At 33.2% G+C, this 25,721-nt stretch overlaps 1 protein-coding gene across 1 annotated transcript in view; it reads left to right on the forward strand.

Moving 5' to 3' along the window:
• The window catches only part of LOC123294185 (baculoviral IAP repeat-containing protein 6), a 31,625-nt gene extending 6,136 nt beyond the window's left edge, over positions 1–25,489 (forward strand). The window contains exons 7-38 of the mRNA XM_044875291.1: positions 279–1,049; positions 1,325–1,745; positions 1,851–2,010; positions 2,081–2,254; positions 3,286–3,859; positions 3,950–4,091; positions 4,894–4,955; positions 5,055–5,259; positions 5,903–6,175; positions 6,313–6,581; positions 6,670–7,157; positions 7,852–10,637; positions 10,830–11,214; positions 11,451–11,903; positions 11,966–12,233; positions 12,877–13,069; positions 13,152–13,678; positions 14,026–14,364; positions 14,708–14,911; positions 15,164–15,568; positions 15,860–17,461; positions 17,666–18,004; positions 18,184–18,759; positions 18,898–19,394; positions 19,511–19,832; positions 19,937–20,035; positions 20,156–20,246; positions 21,049–21,617; positions 22,151–22,461; positions 22,835–23,179; positions 23,255–23,419; positions 24,252–25,489. Coding sequence (XP_044731226.1) covers positions 279–1,049; positions 1,325–1,745; positions 1,851–2,010; positions 2,081–2,254; positions 3,286–3,859; positions 3,950–4,091; positions 4,894–4,955; positions 5,055–5,259; positions 5,903–6,175; positions 6,313–6,581; positions 6,670–7,157; positions 7,852–10,637; positions 10,830–11,214; positions 11,451–11,903; positions 11,966–12,233; positions 12,877–13,069; positions 13,152–13,678; positions 14,026–14,364; positions 14,708–14,911; positions 15,164–15,568; positions 15,860–17,461; positions 17,666–18,004; positions 18,184–18,759; positions 18,898–19,394; positions 19,511–19,832; positions 19,937–20,035; positions 20,156–20,246; positions 21,049–21,617; positions 22,151–22,461; positions 22,835–23,179; positions 23,255–23,419; positions 24,252–24,710 — 14,474 coding nt within the window. The 3' untranslated portion in view covers positions 24,711–25,489. The remainder of the gene's footprint in view (positions 1–278; positions 1,050–1,324; positions 1,746–1,850; positions 2,011–2,080; positions 2,255–3,285; positions 3,860–3,949; positions 4,092–4,893; positions 4,956–5,054; positions 5,260–5,902; positions 6,176–6,312; positions 6,582–6,669; positions 7,158–7,851; positions 10,638–10,829; positions 11,215–11,450; positions 11,904–11,965; positions 12,234–12,876; positions 13,070–13,151; positions 13,679–14,025; positions 14,365–14,707; positions 14,912–15,163; positions 15,569–15,859; positions 17,462–17,665; positions 18,005–18,183; positions 18,760–18,897; positions 19,395–19,510; positions 19,833–19,936; positions 20,036–20,155; positions 20,247–21,048; positions 21,618–22,150; positions 22,462–22,834; positions 23,180–23,254; positions 23,420–24,251) is intronic.
• The last annotated feature ends 232 nt before the right edge of the window (positions 25,490–25,721 follow it).

Here is a 25,721-nt window from a genome sequence, read left to right on the forward strand (position 1 = left end):
GCTATGTCCGTCAATTTATTGTCAGTTTCAAACAATAGATGGTATGTTGGCCCGAAGTGTGGTCTGACTATATGAAGAGATGCTGATCAAGGACAGATCTAGACACCTTTCAGAATGACGATTAAGAAACAGTCACATATTGACCAAAAGAAATCGATTTCTTTATTCTATGTCCATAAACTCCTGCACCAGATACTTCTCTGGCCCTTAGAAAGAAGTCTTAGGGCTGCTTAAAATAAATAATAATAATTACATCTAAAAAATGTGTGTTCCGTTAGGTCCACCTGGAGATTCACATGGTAATGGTCCAAGAATATGTAACGATGACGATTTATTAGATACCACTTACATTGACTACACTTTTACAAACGGTGGAGGAGATGATCAATTATTAGATGATGACGATGAAGAAGATGATGATAGTCGAACCCCCGTTGAAGATGATTACGATGAAGAAGCAACAACGACACAACCACATCAAAAATATATCTCCGATCATATCACAGAGATGAAATTAAAAGGGGAACAAAAGTTATTAACCTATTCACATGCTGTCCAATGTATACGAATCGATGTCGACGATGAGAATCTAGAAATCGTCGAAATTATCCCTATCAAAAGTACTGGGAGTCATATTTTAGTAATCTTACGTAATGTTAATGAAAAACAATTAATTGATGGTAAATGTATTTTATTGATATATTCATTAAATTTTACGGCAACTTCGTCAACACCACGTGGTGATTTAGTTAAAATTGATGAAGTACCAATCTTACGTAAAGAATTATTAAGTATGGAGGAACCAGAGGAATTAATTATTTTACCACAATGTTTTGATGGTCATGATACCAATCATTTTACAATATCACAAGCACCTGGTGCACCATCTACAGGTGGTTCTATGAATGCGGCTCAATCACAAATAAATGGTTTAGCTGCTATGGTATGTGTGGATGGATGTGTTCGATTATTGGACTTGTCTACGTTGAGTATTGTTTCTGAGGCAAAAACTCCTGGAGCACGATATGTATCGTTAACTTATTGTAATAGTAAGTATTGTTTTTCATTTAAATTATGGAGGTGGTAGATGAGGCAGTGTCCGATTAGGGAGTATCTTGGCAGGCTCACTTGAAAGGGGTGTTTGAGACGACCCCTCTCGTCTTAACGAACTCGCTGTTTGGTTCCATTTAACGCCAGAGTGGCTCGGTTCCCAAATCAGGCGTCAATTCGATCACTAGATTTTACTCCTCGATATTTATTTCATATCCGGTGCTGTAAAAAGAAGTAAACTCCAAAAATAAAAGTGTAAAACTTGTATTTAAAGGTTTGGAACGATTATGCGTATCAACGGAATCTGGTCCATTACATTTCTATGCAATTATGGGTCATGATACGGAATTTATTGAAGAAAAGGACGATGATGAATATATAACTAATAACAATTCTACGATAACATCCACAAAACCATTATCATCGTCTGGTGATGTCAATGTTAACGATAATAGTATTCAAGATAATATTGATGGATTAAATCGAGATCAACAACAACAACAAAGAGCTAGTGTTAATTGTACATCAACTATTGATTCTCAACAACGAAATTCATCATCTTCAGAAGTACCTGCATCAAATAATAGTAATGGTGGTCAGCAGCCACCACCATATCCAACATATCCACAGGAGAAAATGGATAGTGAGACATTGTTATTGATTGCATCCAAAACTGGTGATGTTGCGAAATTTAAGTAAGTCCAGCTTTCAAATAATTTTGTTTGTTTGTATTTCAAAATGCTAATTTTAGCGTGGCGTATGTGATTTAAACATTAAATTTAATGAAATTTATGTTTCAGTGAGATGTTAAATTGTCGTACAACATTAACAGTTAAAGAATTAAAATTGTTACATTATTTTTGTGAATTTGATACAACTTGTGCTACATATTGTGCGGTATTACCAACATGTTGGAGTGAAATGCAACAATGTCAACGAAAATCTACACAACATATGCAGGTAAATAATAATATTATTTGAGAGATTACTTTTAGAACACCTTGTATTTCCTTAATTATATATATTTTAGAATACAAATGATATAAATCAACAACATACAAATCGAATATGGCGTTTACAAACGGATTCAACGACATGGGATGAACATGTTATAGAATTAACATTACCATGGAGTGCATGTATTGGACATGTAGATTTACAATTCTCATTACATCAGCCATGTCCATCATTACCAAATATACAGGTAAGTTTACAATCAAAAATGTGGCTTTGTCAGTTTTGGTTGATATAGAGCTGCGTGAGTATATTACCGGGACATTCAAATTGGTATTTGTATGGAGACATTTTAGACGGTTCTTATATTATTGATAAAATTTATCTTTTTAGAGGCTCAGTCATCCAGGCACCAAATCCAATAAAAGTGGTTTGTTTTTTCTATAAAGACAATTTTTGTTCGAATTAAATGAACAAACGCACAAAATGGTCGCTTTTCTCTATCAATTACTGTCTATTCAGTTTACAAAAAAAGTCTCAAACAAAAAATATTTCCGTATTTCAACAACAACAATAAGCGCTACAGCCCGACGTGGGCCTTGGCCTCCTCCACAATGCGCCTCCAGACGTTTCGGTCCTGGGTCTTGGTTCCCCATCCAGTGACTCGCATTGTCCTCAAATCATCCAGCATCTGGCCCATCCATCTGAGCCTTGGTCTTCCTCTCTTCCTGGTAGCATAGATCTTGGCGTTAAGTATCTTTTTCGGCATCCTGGCGTCTTTCATTCTCTGGACGTGCCCAAACCAACGAAGTCTTTGGGATTTAATGAACTTAACAGTATCTTCACCGTCCAGGATTTCTAATATCTAGCTGTTGTTCTGGATACGCCATTCTGTCTCATTAATTTGTACCGCTCCATAGATTCTTCTGATTATTTTCCGTTTGAACCTTCTTATCTTCTCCTGATCTGTTTGTGTATTTATAACTGTCTAATTTAAAGCGTTCATTTAATGTTTGTCAGATATAAATCAAAATGAGGTTTTAATTTAAAGTGAAAACTTTAATCGAATTCGATGCCGATATAAGATGTGCGCCTTTGAAATTAACATTTTTCTTTTAAAACATTTTCCTCGATTCAATTTATTTATCGAGCTTAAAGCATATGAACTTAAAAAAGACACTCTGTATATTAAATTGACACGTTGTATATTCTCTCGCCTATTTTTTTATGATAACTTTTTTAATTTGTTTTTGAAAATGGTAATTAATGATTATTTTATAGGTGACGTTACTAAAACAACATGCATCTGGAATTGGACACAAAAAAATCAAAACAAAACGTAAATTATTCACATTGTCACCGTTAACACCTGTCGACGATAGTATCGAATTTTTCTACGATCGTGACAGTGAAACAAATCAAGAAGAAGGTGGTACAAACCCAAGTAATACAAAAACAAAAACTACAAACTCACCACTATCACGAGTATCTAATACAACAACGACGACAACGACAACATCATCATCATCTTCAACAACACCTGGTGGTGCTGGTCAAACAATACAAAATCCTGTATTAACCGATGAATATCTACAAACTCATAATGTTGATATCCTAGCGGGACCAGTTACATTGTCGTCATGTTTGGATTTAACCGAACATAATGGTACAGTCACTTTAACTAGTCCGAAATTATTAAAAGCACGTGGGAGGACATTGTTAATACATATTAAAGCATTGTTAGATCCATCAAAAGATATACATTCAAATAATACGACGAATAGTAGTGGGAATGGAGAACGAAGTACAACGTTGAATAGTACGACCAAAGATAAATTAAGTGATAAGATTATTGGTAAGTAAAAACATTCAATAACGATGGCTCGGAAAAAACGGGAATTATTGAATTGTCACGTTTTTTTTTTTTTTTTTTTTTTGTAAACAGGTTCTGTGTCTTCATTAAGTGATCGCTTGACAAATTCAACGACACATCGAAAAGTAATGGAATCGTATATTGGATGCGATTGGTTACATGAAATATCATTTTCAATTCGTACAATGAAACAAACTTCATTACCAAATGAAAGGTAAGCTAATTTTTATAAATTTTTATAAAGAGTGGTTGTCCTGGGGTGGGACACACTTAGAATGGGTTGGCCCATCCCTGGCCACTACTCCATGAACCATTTGGAGCTGTTTAAGAACAGCAGGAGGGCTTTGACGTCGACTGACTTTAGGTCGGAGAGGTCGTCAAAGAGAGGCTGGCTCAAGTAAGTCCATCTCCTCATAACAAGAGCTGGGCAGTGACAGAGAAGATGAGACATTGTCTCCTCCTCGTTACCACTGTGACAGCTCCTGCAGTAGTTGTGATACACTGTTAGGCCTAAGCGTTCAGCATGCTTGCCGCCCAGCCAGTGTCCTGTGATAGCCGCAACAATTTTGCGAACAGAGGCTCTTGGAAGTGATATGAGAACTTCGGAACGCCTGCGATTGTACTCAGACCATATCTGTCTTGTAGTACCACAAGTACGTTCTTCCCTCCATCTAAGATTGGCCTTTTTCAGAATATCTTCTTTCAGGAGTAACTTGCAGTTCGCAAATGGAACTCCCGGGTATTTATTGATGCTTGTGTCTGGCAGCATTGTGCCGTTTCTGGCAAGCTGGTCGGCCTCACAATTTCCTTTAATGTCCCTGTGTCCCGGTACTCATATCAGGTTTACATTCATTTGTACCGCCAGCTCATTTAAGGACGTACGGCAGTCCTGTGCTACCTTTGACGTTAGATCGCACTTAATTAAATCAGTAATCAAAGACCACGCCAGACTAATAAGATAAAATTTTAAAATTTAGATACGAATTGAACTCTTTTTTTTATTATTTTTGTTTCAGACAACAACGGATTGTTTTATTAGAATCAAATCATTTAATAACATTATTATGTGAAGCTGCATGTTGTAATAAAACAAATACAGATGAACAATTAAAACAACAACAAAGTGGTTCTAAAAACAGTTCCAACAACAACAATACCAATACTAATAATAATAATAATAATAAACGTTTAATACAATCATTAAGTTTGGATATATTAAAATGGATTAGTACATTACGTTTAGGATATTTTAAATCAGAATTAGGTGTAACATTATTACATCATATTAAACAACATTTACATCAATTAATATTATCATGTATTATTTATGGAACGAGAACTATTGCACATAAATTAACAACATTACTTATTATTTGTATTGAGTAAGTATTAGTTCAAAGTATCAAAAATAATAAAAGTACTTCAAAATGTTGATTTTGTTAATAAAAAGCCACCAAAAATTTGTTTCGGAAAAATACACACGCTTTCTTGCCAAAAACTTAAATTAAATTTTAAACCTTTTTAAACTTTCAAAAACGCGGGCATCCAATTTGATGACGTAATATGGGTATCACTATACGAAACAATTCAAATAAGTTTGACAGATATATTCATAGACATCTGATTATAATAAATATAAATACTTATTATCTATGGATATATTATACCCAGCTGTCTACACTGAACTAACTGATGGTCTATGACTCATACCGCTATGAGATCACAGAAGGGCTTGCCCGCGTTTTAGATCACGTGATATACAGTTTAAAAATTACGATTTTTAATTTTAATATTATAAAAGAAAAATGTGCTTTTATGACTCAAAATTAGAATATTTAAATTTATTTTTACATAAATTTTAACTTTTTTTAAATTTCATGATTTATTTCTGACTAACGATAATACCTTATTGGAAAAGGGCGAACATAAAGGGCGGGGTTTTGTCTACCATTACTGAAAATGATTCTCCCCACACCCCCTTTACGTAATAACAATCTGAATAAATAAATTTTTTGTTGATTGTAGCAATGGTCGAGCAATGTTAAATCCATTAATATCACAAGAGTTTGATACCGCTGTATTGTTATCATTGTTACGTGCATCGAATGCATTAGGACATATACAATCATCATCAGCGTTACGTTGGTACACGATGTTGTTACAACATGTAATTACCGTTCAAACAATTACAATCAAGAGTACATACACGTTAGCGTTGGAATGTTTATCATTGGTTTGTAAGATAGCTAAACAATTACAAACACGCTCGAATCCATATCATCAGCTATTACGAAGCAGGTAAGTCTTTATTCATTTTCACTGGCTCAGATTTAACTCTTCGTCCATAGTGGAAATTTCACGCGATGGATGAAGGGAGTTGAGCACATCTACACCCCCATTCATCTATTGATTGAAATGATCATTTTGTTGTACAGATTTGGTTTATATGGTATGCCATTCGAACCAGAACTTTTAGATATTGAACCACCGGTATTTCATAAATCAAGTAGCTATCCAGTAACATTTGCTACAGTTGTCACTGGTGATTTATTTCCACAAGCATCGTCATCATCCAACAATAATAATAATAATGGTAGTGGAGGTAGTTGTTTAGTTGGTAATGGAGCAACTGGTATTAATGGTGTACATGCTGTTAATTCTACAACCGATCAATTTGATATTAAAAATTTATTTTTTATCTCTGGTAAGTTTATTTATTATTATCCAAGTTGGGAGGGAAGGGTGGTAATTATTAAGGAATATAATTGAATAGGATTCAATTTCTCAAACAGGTTCCTCAAACAATAACAATCACACAACAACGCTACAAGAAAATAATAAAAATTCATCTGGTACAACATCTCCAGGAACCAATGGAATTGCTTCAAATAATACTAATAACGGTATAACAAAATGTCGTGGTTTAATTACCAATAATTATCTAAAAGGTTTACTTGAAACGGAACCATTACATTATGTGTGTGCATCCGCATCAGAAGGGACACGTATTGAGAAATTAATTGAAAATAATAATTCCAATCAAACTACATTGAATTCAACAACTTTGTTAAATGGTAACACAACAGCTGCTGCAGCTGCAGCGGCCGCTGCTGCTAATATGTATGTATCGAATAAAGTAACGAATTCAACGTCGTCTGCGTCGGCTAGTGGTGTTGATAGCAATAATACATTCTCTAAATATATCAATGATGAGTTTTTTAATTCATCATTTCCAAAATTAAATGATGATTTATCAATTGGACCACAGAAATTGTCAAAAGTAAGTAATTCCGTTTTTTTTCCATATCATTTAGTATCTAAGAAGCCGCACATATATACAAGGTGGACCATTTTAACACTATAGTATGTCGCATTTAAGATGAAGACACCCTCTTGTTTTTCGTTATTTATAGGAATATCGATTTGAAATTTTCCAGTCATATTTTTTAAGATACTTGACTTTAAATTTAGCCTACTGCAAATTAGGGCAAATAGGACCGATTCTTAATATTTTGCCTAGTGTTAGAGATGGTTAGAGATATCGAAAAAACTGTTAGAAAAAATTGCATAGAATATTTTTGTATATTCATTTTTATAACCAGATTGCTGCAGGTGCAAATAACCCGTGTAGAGGTTTTTCATCGTCCTCCATACAAGCCCCCAATTCAACTGTGCTCTCGATTGAGGCGAGTACAATTCTACCTGTGGCCTATCGCATACCCTGAACAAAGTCCCAGTAATCAAAATGGGCTTGTCGTAACCATTCCTTGATTCGGTAAATTGCAGAGTATTTTTCTATGGGAATGAGAGGTCCAGGTGAAAGGGACGTTTGATACTACCCTTCTCGTACCAATGAGTCTACTGCTTCATTCTTTTTATCGCCAGAGTGGCTCGGTACCCAGATTTGTATTTGTAGAACTGAAAATTTTTTGTTCCAATGAAAGTATTCTCATTTTAATTTTTTACTTTTGCAGTTTCTTTCTAAATTAAAAATCGAACAAGAAGATGGACAAATTGTTTATATCAATGATGTGATTGATAAGAATCTATTAAATACAAAAACATCTGTTGATACATCGGATTCTCTTGGTCTAAATAAATTATTAGCTCCATTTGAATCAAAATACACATCATCCTCTGCGACAGATGATGATACAATCGAATCATCTTCAATCGTTTTTAACATGAATTCATTAAATCCATGGACAAATCAACAACAAACCTCCACAATAACCCAACCATCATCTACAACACAACAACCATCAACCAAACCAAAACCACCACCACCACCGCCACCACCACTTAGTGAAAAGAAATACAACAATCATACTCCCATAGCTTGGCAACAGTTGTTATTAACTCCAGCCCAACATATACTTGTAATCGAACGAATGCATTCGGGAGCTCGACGTTATGTTACCCTAGACTTTGGTGCTCCTATATTATTAACAGATTTACTTATACCAGCTTGTAGTGATTTAGTTTCGTTGTGTATCGATGTCTGGTTACATAGCGAAGATATCGATAGTGTACGTTTAGTTGTTAGTTCGGATATCGGTAGCAAGAATCTCGTTTTAAGCGATTTACAACCGTCTCCGCTGTGTCGATACATGAAAATCACGATAATTGGACGTTATGGCATGTCTACAACTCGTTGTAAAATTCCAATTGGGAATTTTTATGGACATATGATTGTACTTCCAGAAGATGTTGTCGAAGAATGTAATTCCATCATCCCCGATCAATATGAAATCAATATTCAAAATAATTATCTTCTACAATTATTAGAAGATATCAACTGTCGTTATACATTATCCTGTTCGAAACTTCGAGATTTATTAGATCCATATTTATTAATCGATGATGATAACAATATGTATAATTATCTTAAAATTAAATCAGATAAATTTAAAATGGTATCATCTGGTGGTGGTGCAGGAGTTACAAATAACAATAATTTCCAGGAAACAAATAAAATTTTAAATATTTATAATGAATGCGTTAATTATCAACAACAGTTGAATATTGTACGAAATATTATTAAACGTTTAAATAATACAACCTGGACATCATCGTCAGAGGACGATAGTTTATCGATTGCAAGTACAGATAAATTAATTAAAATTAGTGAGAATTTATTAGAAATTATTTTAACAATTGTTTACGAAATGAACGATAATTTACCACAAGTTCCAACACAATTATTTCAATATTTTAATTATGAAATGAGTCAAGAGCTATTTTATTATCTTTGTGTTCCCGCTCACAACGTAAAAATCCAGTTAAGTGTTGTTACCCTATTGATACGAATGTGTGGATCTCAACCATGGTGGGGGAAGTTTTTAAATGATACATTTTATACTTTATATTCACAACAAAATCGTGATATATTCCCACAAGATCGTATTTTTATTCTATTTGTTTATCTATGTCGAAAAACATTGCTATCATCGACGACGAATATTAATCGTTCAATAATTCTCGATCCAATTCTATTTAGTTTATGTTATTTATTACAATCATTTAATAAGAATTCACCAGGTCATCATGATGGTGGCGGTGGTTTATTGTTAGCATCGAAAACTGATTTAACATTAATCGGTTGGTTTTTATTATATTTAACACTTAGTTTGGATTCGATTAAATTCGATGGTTCTACGGGATTGATTATTAGTTCACGTTGGGATTGGTTAACAGTGGAATCAACACAAAAATATTCACAACAAAATTCACAACGAATGAATTCAACAAATATGGTTGCTGATGGTTATCGTAAAAAATTACATAATCGATTCTTACATTACAAACAGCAATTAGATAATCTTGATTATACACAAAAAGCGGTTAATGCATCCACACATGCGTTATCAGCGATGTCAACGCATGCGGTACATTTAACAATGAAGCTAGAGCAAGCGTTAAAACAACATGAGCATTTTTTTAAGAAAATTAAACAATATTCGACGAGTTCGACGACGAATTGTGATAGTAAACGTTTTAAACAGTACTTGGATAGTAAGAAAACACCGCGAGAGGAAAAATTTTCGACTCCGAATACAAGTAATTTAAATAATAATTTAAATAAAGATCATTGTTTGAATTTATGTCGAGGATTGGTGAATTTAATTTTAAATTTAGATTGTTCGTGTAATTTCGATATCTTTCTACTTTCATGTAAGACAATCGCACGATTAATTATCACAACAAAACCGTTTATAACATTATCCGATATTTTAACCGCTGATCAACTAATAAAATTACTTCGAATATCGATCCATTATTCGGGAACAAATCAATGGATTACCCATGCGATTATCTGTTTGCTACAAGATATCTTGGAATGTGATAAATATAAAGCACAAAAAAGTTCAACGATTAAAAATAAAGTATCCGCTACGTCGTCGTCAATTGTTATTGATGATTTAGCAACGGATAATTGGTCGAATACAACCGATGATAATGCTGGAGGAGGTAGTGTTGTGGGGGGAGGTACTTCGACAACGAATCAAGATATTATCGATTTGGATGATTTTATGCAAATGTCATTGGAACAAGATATTATGGATTCACAACAAACGGTTCAACAACAATCGAATACAACAATTAATAATACAAATACGATTACAGTACCGTTACCATCGTTGCCCGAATCCGATGATTCTGATTTGGATGATGCGTTAGATGATATTTTAGAGAAGAAAGTATGTAAGAAATCATCGATTGAACATGGAAATAAGTTTGGCTTGTCACCAATGTCCAGGTAAATAATCCAAAATTATATACAGAGTGAGTCATTTTTAACCCCCCGAACTAAAAAAAGGGGTGTTATAAGTTTGACCTCTATGTCTGTGTGTCCACTTTCAATCCTTTGACTTACTGGATTGATGCTAGTTCCCAATAATAATAAGTTTTCTCTAAATTTTAATTCAAAAATGACATTTTATTTTCACAGTATATCAACAGCAACGGATGCACGTTTAGAAATTGGTTTAGATTGTAAACCAGAAATCACGTTACGTCGTCTAACAATGTACTCCTCATATTATTTACCTGCAGCGGTTTGTGGTCCATTAGCTGCACCCCCATCTCAATCAAGTAGTCCATCATCCGATCCTAAAGATAATCTAGGTAGTAGCAGCACTACTAGTTCTAGTTCTAGTACTTCTTCAACATCGTCATCGTCAGCATCATCTTCTTCATCTGTACCAGTGTATACAGAAGTATGGCCTGAAGAATTAATGATACCATGGGAGTTTGAATCAGATGGCGAACGTAATACCAGTGTTGATATCTTGACCAAATGTTTTAATACACTTATTTCAGATTTTGAATATAATGTAAGTATTCCTTCAGGATTTATATTAATTGTTCTCAAATTGTTATGTATTCCTGTAGTCTGTAAAAATAGTAGGATGTCTAGCGGTCCTTGAAAACCTGGAAATGTACTTTGTTTTACAGCAGTTTCTGCTGGTCTTAAAAAGCTCCAAATGATTCTTGGAGTAGTAGTTGGGGATAGGCCAACCCTTTTTTCGAAATCTCAACAGACCTTAATCTAACCCTTGATCTTTTACAGATGTCCGTATCATCTTTAGAACAAGTGCTTCAATTATGGATCACAATGAGTGTATTCTTATCTGAACAAAATGGAAGTAATCAACAGTCTTCGTCATTAAATTGTAACAACAATAATATCTCATCGATGAACTCATCAGTGATACCTGGTTTAACAATATCACCACAATCAATCAGTCAAGTGATTAAATCGATAAGTATATTACCATCGGTATCGTTACGTGCATGGACATTTACATTCCAATTTTTAACGTTATCATCAAATTTACCATATGTGCCATTATCAACGACCACCAGTGCATCATCTACAGAGAGTCACAGTCATACAACAACAAATGATTTAGAACAATCGTTAAATGGTTTTGCTACACATATTATTCAGGATCAAAGATTTTATCATATGTTGTTAAGATTCTTCTCTGGCCATGGAATTGTTTTATCTGATAAACGATTGGTAAGTTTTTGTTTCGATTTTTTCTGAAACTTGTAGCCTAATAAAAAAATTTGTTGTTACAGTGTGGACCAACAATATGTCAAACATTACATGAATTATTGTTACGTTTACAAATTCGTTCCGATGTGGTGACACCGTCCAGTCGTTTAGGAAATGAATTAAAGAATATTTTATTAAAATTATTAAATGAAATGATTGAACCAAATATTGGTTCAATAGCAATACAACATGGACCATTAGATGCACAATTGGAATTTATACAAACATTATTACATTTAGATTTTAAATTCAGTCATTTACATCTTATTGAGAATATTATTCAAAATTTAGGTAAGTTATCTGTCTGCTGTCTATTAGGGAATATTCATGAACTTTAAATTTGATTCAAATATTTTTCTTCCGTAACTTTAATAACTGGACATTTCAACTAAACCATTATTTTAAGTAATTAATATCTTTTTAATTACTTAAAATTAATTAATAAAAGTACAAATTCAATGAGGGCATTTAAATATTTCTAAAACGGAAATTCAAATTTGTATACGGACGTGATATCATAGTACGGGCTTGTCAAATTTGTTGACATACTATATGATATTAATTACTTACATTTTATATGGTATTTCATTAAATTATATTATTCTACGGCTTTTTATTAGAAAACTTAATAATAACAAGTGTAAATTATACATTGAACTGTCACCAATTGGACAGATCACGTACTTATACGTCATCAACAGAGAGCGCCAAAAAACTGCGTTTAAATATCTCAAAATTATAATGTATTTTAAATATTTGTTTACACTTAAATACAGCATTTTTAAGCAGTATTTATATTTTTTACTTTGTTATAATGGTGTAAACAATGAATTAAGAATATTAAAAAAGAAATACATGAATATTCCCTTTTGCAAAGATTCCTATCACGATTTTTATAATGAAATTAAATCGGTAAATTTGATTGTTTTTTTAGGTATATTAGTACATAATTACATGTCTAAGAATGATACAGTGAGAGTAGTAAGTTTAGCTGAATTAGGTAATAACTCACAAACACATAATTTTGGTAATCTATTTTCATCTGTGTTGGGAACAAGTTCTAATAAACATGGTAAACCTGCTACCTATGATCAGTTAATTGTATCATTGTTAAAATTAGCTACAAAGTAAGTATTATTTAAACATGTTTTTTAGCGAAATTTTTATCTTTATCGAACTTATTATAATATAGAATAAATTTGATTATAGACTAATTCAAATACCTCTACCATCGTCTTCAACGGAAAATGAAGAAATCAAAGAAACTAATATACCTGAAGAAATTTATACGAACAGTAGTGAAACACAAAATACATCGACAAGTCGTAATTCATCACAAACAGATGAATCTAAAGTACAAGAACAACAACAGCATGGAGGAACATCATCGTCTAGCACATCATCCTCTAGTTCATACAAAACACCATGCGTTGCAGATACAATACTATCGTTACAAAATATACCAACAATGTTACGATACTATTACACGTTAAATTTGTGTACGGATTCAACTTTAGCTATGTTGTTTCTTGGTGCTACATCATCTTCAACAACGGCTTCATCGTCTGGAGGAGCTGGTGTTGGTGCGAATAATGCAACTAGTAGTAGTGGTATTGCTGATATTAGTGAACCAACAACAATTGGTGATGCGTTATTTCAATTTATGTCAACCATCTCGAAAAAGTGTACAAATTCGGAGTTGTTATTGAAGTCATTATTGGAGTTTTTAACGATAAGTAAGTGGTTTTTTAGAATTTCTGGTTTCACGACGAATTTTATTTCTAGACTCACAAGAATTCTCGACCATATAACTTCAAACTTGTAATCCGTGAATATAACTTCAAACTTGTACACGCTGTCAATAAAGCAAATATTGTTTGAAACTGACAATAACCTGACGAACATAGCACACTAGACAACACTTAAGGAAGTATGAAGTTAAGATCCATATTTTCCAATTAAATTTGATGCGGGGCACCTATGCAGTTGCCAACTCTGTCAAATGATTAATCCGACCCTGAGTGGACCAGTAACTTTTTCATCATAAATTCTTATTTGAGTTTTTTATTTTGTATGGTAACAGGTGATCGAAATGCAACGATACAAAATAGCTGTGGACATATAAGTGATCCGTTAGTATTATGGCTACAACAAATATTAACGAGTGAATTAATTTTATATGAATTTATAAAATACAATGGAGTACAATTAATCGCTAATCATTTAGTACAATGCTATAAGACAACAATCAGTAATCTACAACCAGCAACAATATCACAAATTATGCAATATCTATCGATATCACATCAACAATTACAATCATCAACGTTAGCATATCATCAAGGTGCTTCTGTTCATAGTAAGAAAATGCAACAAGCTAATTATGAGCAGAGCGAAGGATGGATTAATTTTGCACCATTAGGTAAGTTTCGAGGTTTTTTTCTATTTTTTGTTTCGAGCCAGGGAATAATAATAATCAGTCAATCAATCAATAAGCCCTATATCCTGAACTTCCGTCTGTTTTGAAGTGTTTGTTTTCCTCTTTTAGAGGATATCTCTTAAGTTCAGTGTTCCATTTGGCCAAGTCCTCATTTAATATTGTCCATTGTGTTCTATCTCTGGCAACCCTTCTTCAATATGGTCCCGCTGTGAGCTTCAACTCATCTTCCCATCTCTTAAATTGCCGCCTCGTTTCCTTTTTCCATGTCTGGAATATCACGCTATCACAAGGAGTTAAAAATTTTTGTTTGTTTTGTTTTTTTCAGGTACAATCACTTCAACAAGTCCCACAGCACAAACTGCAGATATTTTAATACAATCAGCAGTTGCTCCACATCGTAGAGCCCGTACACCACAATGGTCCTATCATTTTTATCCAGACGAGAATCATGTGGAATTATACATAACATTACCATCAGCCATTTTATTGCATGAAGTTCAACTACAACCGCATTTAAATAATCTTGCAAGTAAGTTATCAATATTTCAACTGATACATCCTGTACATTGTTATTCATTTATTAAAAAATCTACAGAGTAGCTCAGGAGTAACGGACGTTCTTGTTGCATCAAGGATATCCGTGACTCCTGTGACATCCTGTTCAAGATCCACCTATTTAAAATATATTGTTCTAAATTTTTAGAATCGCTTTTTATTTTAAAATATATCGAAAAACATTCCATAATTATTAATTTGATATTTTTTCTTCGAATTATTATAGCATGCCCGTCGGCGATCGCCCTCGAAGTTTCCCACAACGGGACTAATGGCCTTGTACCAATATGCCAACCATTACCAACAAGTGGTCTCTCATTTATTTGTATGCATTTAACGCATCCAGAAATAGTGACAAGCGTTTTAATACGTCTCTACAAACCAAAAGATTCGACTAATGTTAGTCTATTACAAATTCGTTTACTTGGAACCACAGCATTTACACAATCTTCATCGGGAAGTGGTGGTGGAATGGCATCAAATACGGGTACATCGAATAAAATAACATCACCACAAGTGATAGAAAACACTACGAATAATATATTAATATATGATGAAAATTCATCAACATACGCTTCGAATCCACAGACATGGAATATTCCAACACCAACTGAAATTAAATCTAGTTTAGGTAAATCAAAACTCTTTTATTTTCTACAGTACAGGTTTAGAATTTTCAATCAATCAATCAATAAGCCTTCTATCCTAAACTTCCGTCTGTTTTGAATTGTTTGTTTTCCTCTTTTAGAGGATATCTCTAAGTTCAGTGTGCCTTTTGACATTATCCATTGTGTTCTATCTCTGGCAACCCTTCTTCAATATGGTCCCGCTGTGAGCTTAAACTCATCTTCCCCTCTCTTAAGTTCCCCGTTCCTTTTTCCAGTAATTGTTATATTTTGATCACATTTTTCTCAAATTATAGGTTGGTTACGTTTACTCCATCAATGTTTTAACAACTTCGAAAATAAAAGCTTATCAAGCTTAATTGTAGCACAAGCGGCACAAGTTGATCAACTTTTAGAAACATGTTGTGGACTTTTATTGGTCTCATCATCAATGCTTGGTGGAAATTTAGATAATGTACTTCTAAAGCTATGCTTACACGATCAACAATTATGTTTAAATACTATCGAAATTTTATTAAACAACAATAATAGTTTACCACCACAAACAGTTACGTCATCGTTATCGGAGGCAAGCAACTCTCATATTGAAATCGTGTGCGAATTGTTATATAAATTGTGTACAATTCACGATCAATATACGGCGTTACGTGTTGAAGCGATTTTAAAATGGTTAGAAAATACAGCCCAACGAATTATTACCACATCAAAAGTGACTTGTAATCAATCGATTGTGGCTTATTATATTCATTGTATCGCTTCAATACTTTGGAAATTAAATTCGGAACTCGATTTAAAACAAATGATCACAAATCACTTATTTAATTTGATCTACGAGTGGACTTTATTGAGTAGTATTATTAGTATTCAGCTCAAAAAATCACTCGATACGCTGATATGCTCATTTTGTATGATTAACGAAAACTTCTTTCATATTTTATTAAATAAAATGTTAATTTATATACCAACAACTGAAACATACTGTAGTAATGTACCGGATGATCAAAAAATCAGTGTACAACAGAATGATATAAAACAATTAAATTTAACCGAACAACAATTAAATACAATTGCGATAGCATCACAATCGACGAATGTTATTCAACAACTTCTTGATTCTGGTTTACCAAAATTATTTACCGAAATTATTTATCAATTTTGTACGATTAGTTCGAAAATATTACGTACAACACAATTTATTGAACAACGAAAATTCGATGAGATTATAAATGATACGTTTTCACAATATCCGATGATTCGATTACAACATGTTGTAAATATTTTAAATTTCTTCGCTGATATGTGTTCGATTGAAACGTATATTCGAGATTGGTTGTTATATAATGGAACAAATTTTCTAATACCTTTGTTACGATTGTTATGTTTCGATCGGACAATTCATGTGAATTCGTCAACGGATCGTGATAATTTTTATAAGCTTGAAGATGCTACAATACGATTTTTAATTAAATCGTGCTCGATTTGTTCGAAAAATCAACAATTATTAGCGATGTGTTTATGTGATGTTATCGAATATCAAAAACAACAGATGACTGCAATGGGTTTCGGATCAAATCAAGCTTCAGGAGGTGGTGGAGGAATTTCGGGTTTTACACGTCGATTAATTTTACAATTATTGTTGGAGAATGAAAAAGTTTGGGTGTCAATTAAAGCGGATGAAATTATTTATAAGAATTTAACAACACTTCCGATGGATTTTGGACCACATCCTGCGTTTCGTGTTACAAATAATCATATTTTATTGTATTTGGATACCAATACGACATTGGATGAAATTTTCGATCGTTATATAACGTTTACGAATAATTATTTTACGACAACTACAGCTTCAAATGAAAAATCCACTTCGAAGGAACAGAAAAAGGATATTTGGGATGTAGGTGAGTAAATCACTTGGCTAATTTTATTACACGTTGTTGTTTTGATTTGAAAATACCATTTTTATTGAAAAAAAAGTAAAGGAACTCCGTTCCAACCGGGTGTCCATAAGACACCTCTCTCTTTTAATTAATATCGATAAAATTACCCATTTGCAAACTTTTAGTCACTGATTTTCTAAACGATTTATTTCTCATTGAATACAGCTTTAGATATGTCAGATCAAATGAGTGTCGCAGCGGGCGTTACAGCAAAAGATAAACGTATTAAAGATGCGAAGAACTTATTATGGCAAACTAAAGAACTAGAACGTGAATCTTCGGTGCCATGGATGGATAATTTATGGAGTATAAATGGTGGTGGTGGTGGTACATCTAGTTTTAACAGTAAACCAATGATTGTGAAACAAAGTCTATTTAAGTGTGAACAATTACCGTCACCATACGGTACAGCACCCTTGTCCAATAGTACGAAATTATCACAATTATTGTATCATTTGAAAACGCAAGTGATTCAGTTGGCGGTTGTTACACCCAATAATAAAGGTAAGTAAAAAAAATCTTGTCCTTGGAAGTTATTATTTATTAAAAAGGTAACAAACACATAAACAAACAAACAACCCTACTTTCACATTTATAATATATTCGCGTGCGCCATAGATTTTCAGCCAATAGTTTTATGAAAGAATTGAACGCATTCAATAACATTTATTTTCTGTTGATAGATAATGGAGGCATCAACGAGATCCAATTAGATAACAATTTAAAAGTTGAATCCACCTTACATGTATTCAGTCGTCTAGGTGGTTTAGCAATTCTAGCTCAACAATTACCTCTGGTCTACTCCGAAAATATTATCGTACGTCCTTTAAATAATCCACAAACAACAACATCTTCGTCAACGGCAAATAACAATAATCATACTATGATTATGATGGATATCGGGGGACCTGGAGGTAGTGCGTCATCATCAATTATTACTGGCGGTGCTATTCCAGCAGCTACAGCTATTGACACTGATTGGGTGAAAATTGATGGCAATACTGAGGATATAATACACGATGATTTAGAAGAAACAACCACAACTGGATACCACCATCATGGACATCATGTATCTTCACGTGGACAAACCACACCAACACGTCAAACTAATATTATACCAAATGTTCCGCCACATTCTTTGGCTGCGTTTGCCTTGTTTTTACGTTTACCTGGCTACGCTGACATGTTGTTACGTGATTATAAGAAAGCGCAGTGTTTGTTGCGGTTAGTGCTAGGTGTTACTGATGATGGCGAAGGAGGTAAGTTTCAAATACTATCTCTACACTTATTGATTCACAGCCGAAAAATTTTAAGAGGCTTAGGCATGCTAGAAAGATGCAACGAATAGATTGTGGTACAAATAGAGATCTCTAAAAATATTTTTGTTTGTATTTCAGGGGATATATTTCAATTACCAATTGCATATACATTACCAACATTACCGTTTCAAGTATTATGTCAATTATATAATTCAACACCAATTATTAATAATAATATCAATAATATTAAAGATCAAGATCAAGATCCAGATCAAGATAAACAAATAAAGAATGATAATGATGAATTACGTATAATATCAATACAATATGGTGTTATACATTTGTTATTAAGTTGTTTATCAGTGTTTACACATCAAACAAATGATTATCGTTTACCATCAGCAAATCAACAACAACATACTAATGGTGGAAGTGGTGGTGGTGGAACTAGTACTAGTAAAACAAGCAGCATAGAATCACCAACTAAAACATCAACACCAAATACTAATACAAGTGATGATAAAACACATTTATATTGGGCCAAAGGTACTGGTTTTGGTACTGGTTCTACACAACAATCATGGAATGTAGAGCAGGCTTTATTACGGCAACGGAGTGAAGAGGAACATGTTACTGTAAGTTATTTAGATTATATTTATCTGGGTTTAGGTTCTAGAACATATACAGAGTGTTGCAGACTTGATTATAAAAATGGCTTACGATTCAAATCTTTATTAATTTTTTTTTTAAGGTTTTATTACAAGTTTTGTCAAGTTATATAAATCCAACCGGTTTTAATAATAATAATTCATCAAATAAAGTTGCAATCTCTGGAACGGCTGCTAATGGTACAACTTCTAGTAATAGTAATAGTACTGATTCAGAACAACAAAATAAAAAAGAAGATACAACAACAAATAATGAAGAAGTATCATCAAAAGATCAAGATAATAATAGTGATGATGAAGTAACACAATCAGAATCAGAATCATTACTTCCACCAATATTTTATGATTTATTACAACAGTCATGTTTATTACCAGTTATTTGTTCATATTTACGTAACGATTCAGGTAAATATATATATATATATACGTTGGTTACTAAAACTATCAAAATTCTTCTCAAGTACTAATTTAGGTAATTTATATATAAATATTTAATTTTTTTGTTATAGTTTTAGATATGGCTCGTCACATACCATTATATAGAGCATTATTACAATTGTTACGTTCAATAGCAATACGTAGACAATTAGTTACATTATTATTACCAATTAATAAAAATAATAACCATAATAATAACAATAATAATAATAACAAATTAATTGATAATAATACAAATACAAATACAACAACAACAACATCAAATGTAATGAATGATGGAAGTAGTACATATAATAATAATGGAAGTCAATCTAAATTATGTGTATTATCATTGCTTACCAACATGAAGACATGTGTGGATACATATGCGTCCCGTTTAAAGTAAGTATAAATCATGGATATAGGAATATTTTAAAAGGGATGGGGTATAACCAAGTGGGGTGAGTCTCACTCAGGGGGAAAAGGCAGGGTATCATTGTGCCTACTTTCTATTGGCTGTTAACTAGGCACATGCAGAAAGTATGCTCAAAGCCTTTTTTAAGTGTTTTTGATTCGTTTGTAAGCATGGAAACATGTTTGACATAGGGTTGACGTGTGTGGATAACATAAACATTGATGCCTGTGTCCGGTAGCATTGTGCCATTTCTAGCAAGCTCGCCGGCTTCACAATTTCCTGGAATGTCCCTGTGTCCCAGTACCCATATCAGGTTTACTTTCATTTATTCCACCAGCTCATTTAAGGACGTACGGCGGCAGTCCTGTGCTACCTTTGACGTTAGATAGACTGAGCTGAAGGAATTCAGAGCCGCTTGGCTGTCGATGAAGATTGTAATGTCCCTGGACCTAAGGGTGTTCAGTCTTAGACATTCACAAACCTTGTGAATAGCCATCACTTCTTATGCTTGATACACACTACTGTGATCTGGCAGCCGAAATGATAGACGCAGATTAAGATCTTCAGAAAAGATCCCACAACCCACCTTCTTCTCTAACTTAGATCCGTCAGTGTAGAAAACAACGCTCTTTGGCTTAACTAGGTTCTCCTCCCAATTCTGTCTGGAAGGGATCTTTACTGAGAGGCTATCTACTTACATGACGTAAAAAAAATGATTCCGTAATCAATACTATCTATACATGGTTTTTCAACAATTAACACATTCAATTATTTGTTTTTAACTTGTAGGATTAATATAAAATCAACAACACATAATGGACATCAACAAAGCATCAAAAATAGTAACAAATCATCAAAATATAAAGATTATAATACTTTATCAACAGCTGACATGATTATGATGAGTAATGATATACATTATAATTTATCAAACGATAATAATACATCAAATGATAATAATGAACATCAAACATTATCAAATAAATCAACAACAAATCATTTATTTGATGAATCTGATGAAGGTCTTGCATTATTAATACCAGATATACAAATTACAGCGGAATTAGTTAAACAAGCTGCTATACAACATGGATGTTTAACAACAGGAGGAGGAAGTAGTGGAACTAGTAGTAATGTAACAGGTGGTGGAGGTGGATTAGGAGGTACCACAACAAATACTATAAATGATGGTGGTGATATAAATGTAAATAATGTAAATAATATGAATTTAGAACAATTAAATAATGAAAATGATGGTAAAACATTATTAAATAATACAAGAATTGAAAGGAATCGTTCATTTATGGTACAAACATTGGAACAACGATATTTGGATGTTATGAAACGATTACAGTTTGGTAAGTTTGGAATATTTCTTATTTTATTGAAATCAGGTAGAGATCAAGTATAATTATTGAAATAAATACCACGATACTCGAAATAAAATTGTATATTAAGAAATTATATTTAAAAAATACAATTAAAAAACATACAACGGACTTACATGTCGCTAAATATCGATATTTCAATTGCAACGCAATCATCGTCAGTAGCAAAATTTATTCGTATAACACATTAATCGCGTGCGACAGGCACGCTGAACGAATAAGGAGAATAGGAAACGATGTTTTATCTTCTCTATCACTGTCCAGATCTTGCCATGAGAAGGTGGACTCACTTGAGCCAGCTTTTCTTTGACGACCTCCTCAATCTAAAAGCCGTTGACGTCAAATCACGTCTACTGTTCTTGCGCAACTCTAAATGGTCCATGTAGTAGTGGCTGCGGATGAGGAAATTTACCGAGGAAATTACGGGAATTACTCTGATATATCTCAGTATGTACAAGATATTTAAACAGCTAACACTTAACGTAATATTATTTATTTTATAGATACATTTGAAATGATACGTGAATGTCCAGAATCAGATGGAGGTGGTTATCAATTTGTTGTATCATATCATTTTGAGAGTAATGTTAAAGCAGCTGGTGATCGATCACATCCAACACGTGTTAAACGTTTAGCACAAGAAGCTGTCACATTATCAACAAGTTTACCATTAAGTTTTAGTAGTTCAGTGTTTGTACGTTGTGATACAGACCGCTTGGATGTCATGAAAGTGTTAATAACGGGACCAGCTGATACACCATATGCGAATGGTTGTTTTGAGTTGGATGTTTATTTTCCACCAGATTATCCACAAGTAAGTCTTAGTTATATAACATTTCAGCTTCAATTCTCTCTGTTTTATGTAGAAATACACAAAACAGATTTGCACATCTTCTCCAAATTCAGCTAGAGTATTGAAAAATCTTGTATTAAAATTGAACAAGTTTTCAGTAGCTCCCGTATGCTTCAATTTGACAGATATTCACTTTTTGGACTTTCATTTTGTCAGCAAAGCATATATTATTTGAAACTGACAATAATCTGACGGACTTACACGGCACACAGTGCATTGCTATCAAAATGTATAAAGTACGTCGATGAAAAATATCTGAAAATCTGTCATCAGTTTGGAGAATGAATTTTAATAAAACTTTTTTAGGTGTAATTTTTAATTTTTGTTGTTATAGGCGCCAATGATGATAAATTTAGAAACGACAGGTCGTCATACAGTCCGTTTTAATCCGAATTTATATAATGATGGTAAAGTATGTTTATCAGTGTTAAATACATGGCATGGCCGTCCAGAAGAGAAATGGAATGCACAAACTTCATCCTTTCTACAAGTATTAGTATCCATACAAAGTTTAATTTTAGTACCAGAACCATACTTTAATGAACCTGGTTATGAGCGTAGTCGTGGTACTCCCACAGGCACACAAAGTTCATTAGAGTATAATGCTAATATATATCAAGCTACCGTTCGATGGGCAATGTTGGAACAAATACGTAATCCATCGCCATGTTTTAAACAGGTAAAATATTATTCGAGAGGGACAAAAAGGCTGTGAAGAAGGTATTCTGTATAACATTTATTTTATTTTTAACAGGTAATTCATACACATTTTTGGTTAAAACGACATGAAATTTCAACTCAAATTGAACGATGGATTACGGAATTGGAAACAATCGCACCAGAGAAACGTACTTCTAGTGGTGGTACTCGATCATCATCCTCAAGACGTGTACCAGCTGTCAGTGCATTAGCACTTAAGGTAAATATTATATTTTATCGACGAATACCTTCATGGACCTACAGTTTGAGTACCTGGCAACGCTATACTAACGTAATAGATCAGAATGTGACATTTAGTTTAGACCCAGGATATTTAAAAATAAATATTTAATTTCGAGGTGTAGTCGTAAAGTGTAGAAATAAAGCAATGAACTGTAGATTTTTTGAGCAGTAAGACGGATTGGGATGCGGTTTTTTGTAACTAAATATCGTTGAAAATGAGTCTAATTTTGTTACTCAGAGGTTTTTGGGGCCGTTGAATTCGAATATCACAACGCAAATGAACCCCAAAGTATATGATGAACAGAGCGGGCAGTATACACCTCGTCTCTTGGAATTTTACGCGAATATGTAACATATTTCGTCGAAATTCATTACTCGGGTGGTTTTCTATGTCACTGAATACGAATATTACTATGAAAATGGATTCCGAGGAAGCTGGTATCGAAGACGAACGAAAGAGGGGCACCTAGGGACGATATATGTAACATATTCTCGTAAAACTTCAAGAGATGAGGCGTATATTGCCAACCCTGAGCACCCAAATTCTCCCGGGTAACAAAATTAGAAACTTCTATCGATATTTAGGCTCTTTTTCTCCAGTTATTCATTTCTCCCTCATGATTTTTGTTCACATCACCACGAATGCAATAAAACCATATCCCGATCCGTCTTACAGCTCACGAAATCGACAGTTGACCCGGTTTTAGTGTTTTCTTTCTTCGTCTAGATTTTGTGTGTTTTTTTTGGCCCTTTCGATTAACCTCTCTTGAATTTATTTACTTACAAAAAAAAAAAAAATTAAATTTCAGCATCATTATATACAATTATATGAAGAGTTGTCACGATTAAAAACACCAGAAGGTCTTGAAGACCTTGAAGATCATATCAAATCGATACCAACAACAGCCTCGTCAGCAACCACAACACCCACATCAACAACACCATCGACCACCACCACAACTCGACAAGATACAACATCATCTTCGACAAAAGTTGTTAAATCAACGAATGTTGTCGAAACAGAATCAACATTTCCATCATTCCCGTTTGTATATCCAATTGTTAGCACAACCACAGAGACTCCAACGACAGAGGGTGGTAGTAACAACACTACAACAACAATACCATCAACACAGATAACAAGTACCTCATCATCATCAGCTCCACCTAGTGCTGTCGATACCTATTCCGAAGGATTCGATGCTACCGACTTAGAAATGGAGGATATGGTATCAAAATTAATGTCGGAAAAGTTTGTGAATGATTAGATTTTTTTGTGATTTTATGTTTCCGTGTGTATTAAAAAATTAATTTTTGGGGCTGAATTGAGAGCTTAGCCCCGCCGCGGTATTGTTCAATTCCCACACATCATTATTTTTAATGTGTTTTATGTTGTGTGCGTGTACGCATGTATACACATGCGTGGCGTGTACGCGTCTTGTGTGATTTTAAAATAAATAAAAAAAAAACGATGATAGTCAAGATTTTCTTATGCACAGAGTAAAAAAAAATTATATTTAGCGAAAAAAATTTAATTAAAAAACCAAAACTGTAACTTTGTAACTATAATAACTACTGTGTGTTCCAGTTAAAACATTATTTAATATATTTAAAAATAAACTTTAAATAAGCATTCTTATTTCTTTTGTTTTTGTTTTTGAGAATGACTGACTTTATAAATAATTAAGTATTATATCTGGTTGAGAAGTTTGAGCCAAAAGGTTAGGTTAGAGTGGCTTTCCAGACCATGGGGTCCGTTGTGATACCGTAAATGGGTTGGCCCATCCCCGGCCACTACTCCATGAACCATTTGCAGCTGTTTAAGAACAGCAGGAGGGCTTTGACGTCGACTGACCTGCAGCATTGATGCTCAGTAGAGTTTAGACTTTTTTTTTGAACTGAAGCACCAGATGAGCCAGATATAATCCTCTGAGAAATGTTTTAATCGCTAAAATAAACTCTTTTGAAGAACCAGAGAAATTTTGTTTGCTTTTAATTGTGATTTATAATTATTTTCCCTCAAAATGGAGGAAAATTAATAATTATATTTTTGCTTGATTTTTGTTCCTTTTTTCAAACTTTTCTTTAGAGTATTTCTCTTTTTTTTTTATAATTGCATAAAAATCACTTTCTAAAAATTTGATATAAAATGACAAAAAAAAATTACATTTTTCTTTAATTTGTAATTCAGAAAGTTGAAAATACACATGCTATTTGGTCGAAGAAATTACTTACGTATAAAGTTATATGTTTTAGCACGTGTATTTCCAACCTAATAG

Source organism: Chrysoperla carnea, chromosome 2, assembly GCF_905475395.1.
Source record: "Chrysoperla carnea chromosome 2, inChrCarn1.1, whole genome shotgun sequence".
Taxonomy (NCBI): domain Eukaryota; kingdom Metazoa; phylum Arthropoda; class Insecta; order Neuroptera; family Chrysopidae; genus Chrysoperla; species Chrysoperla carnea.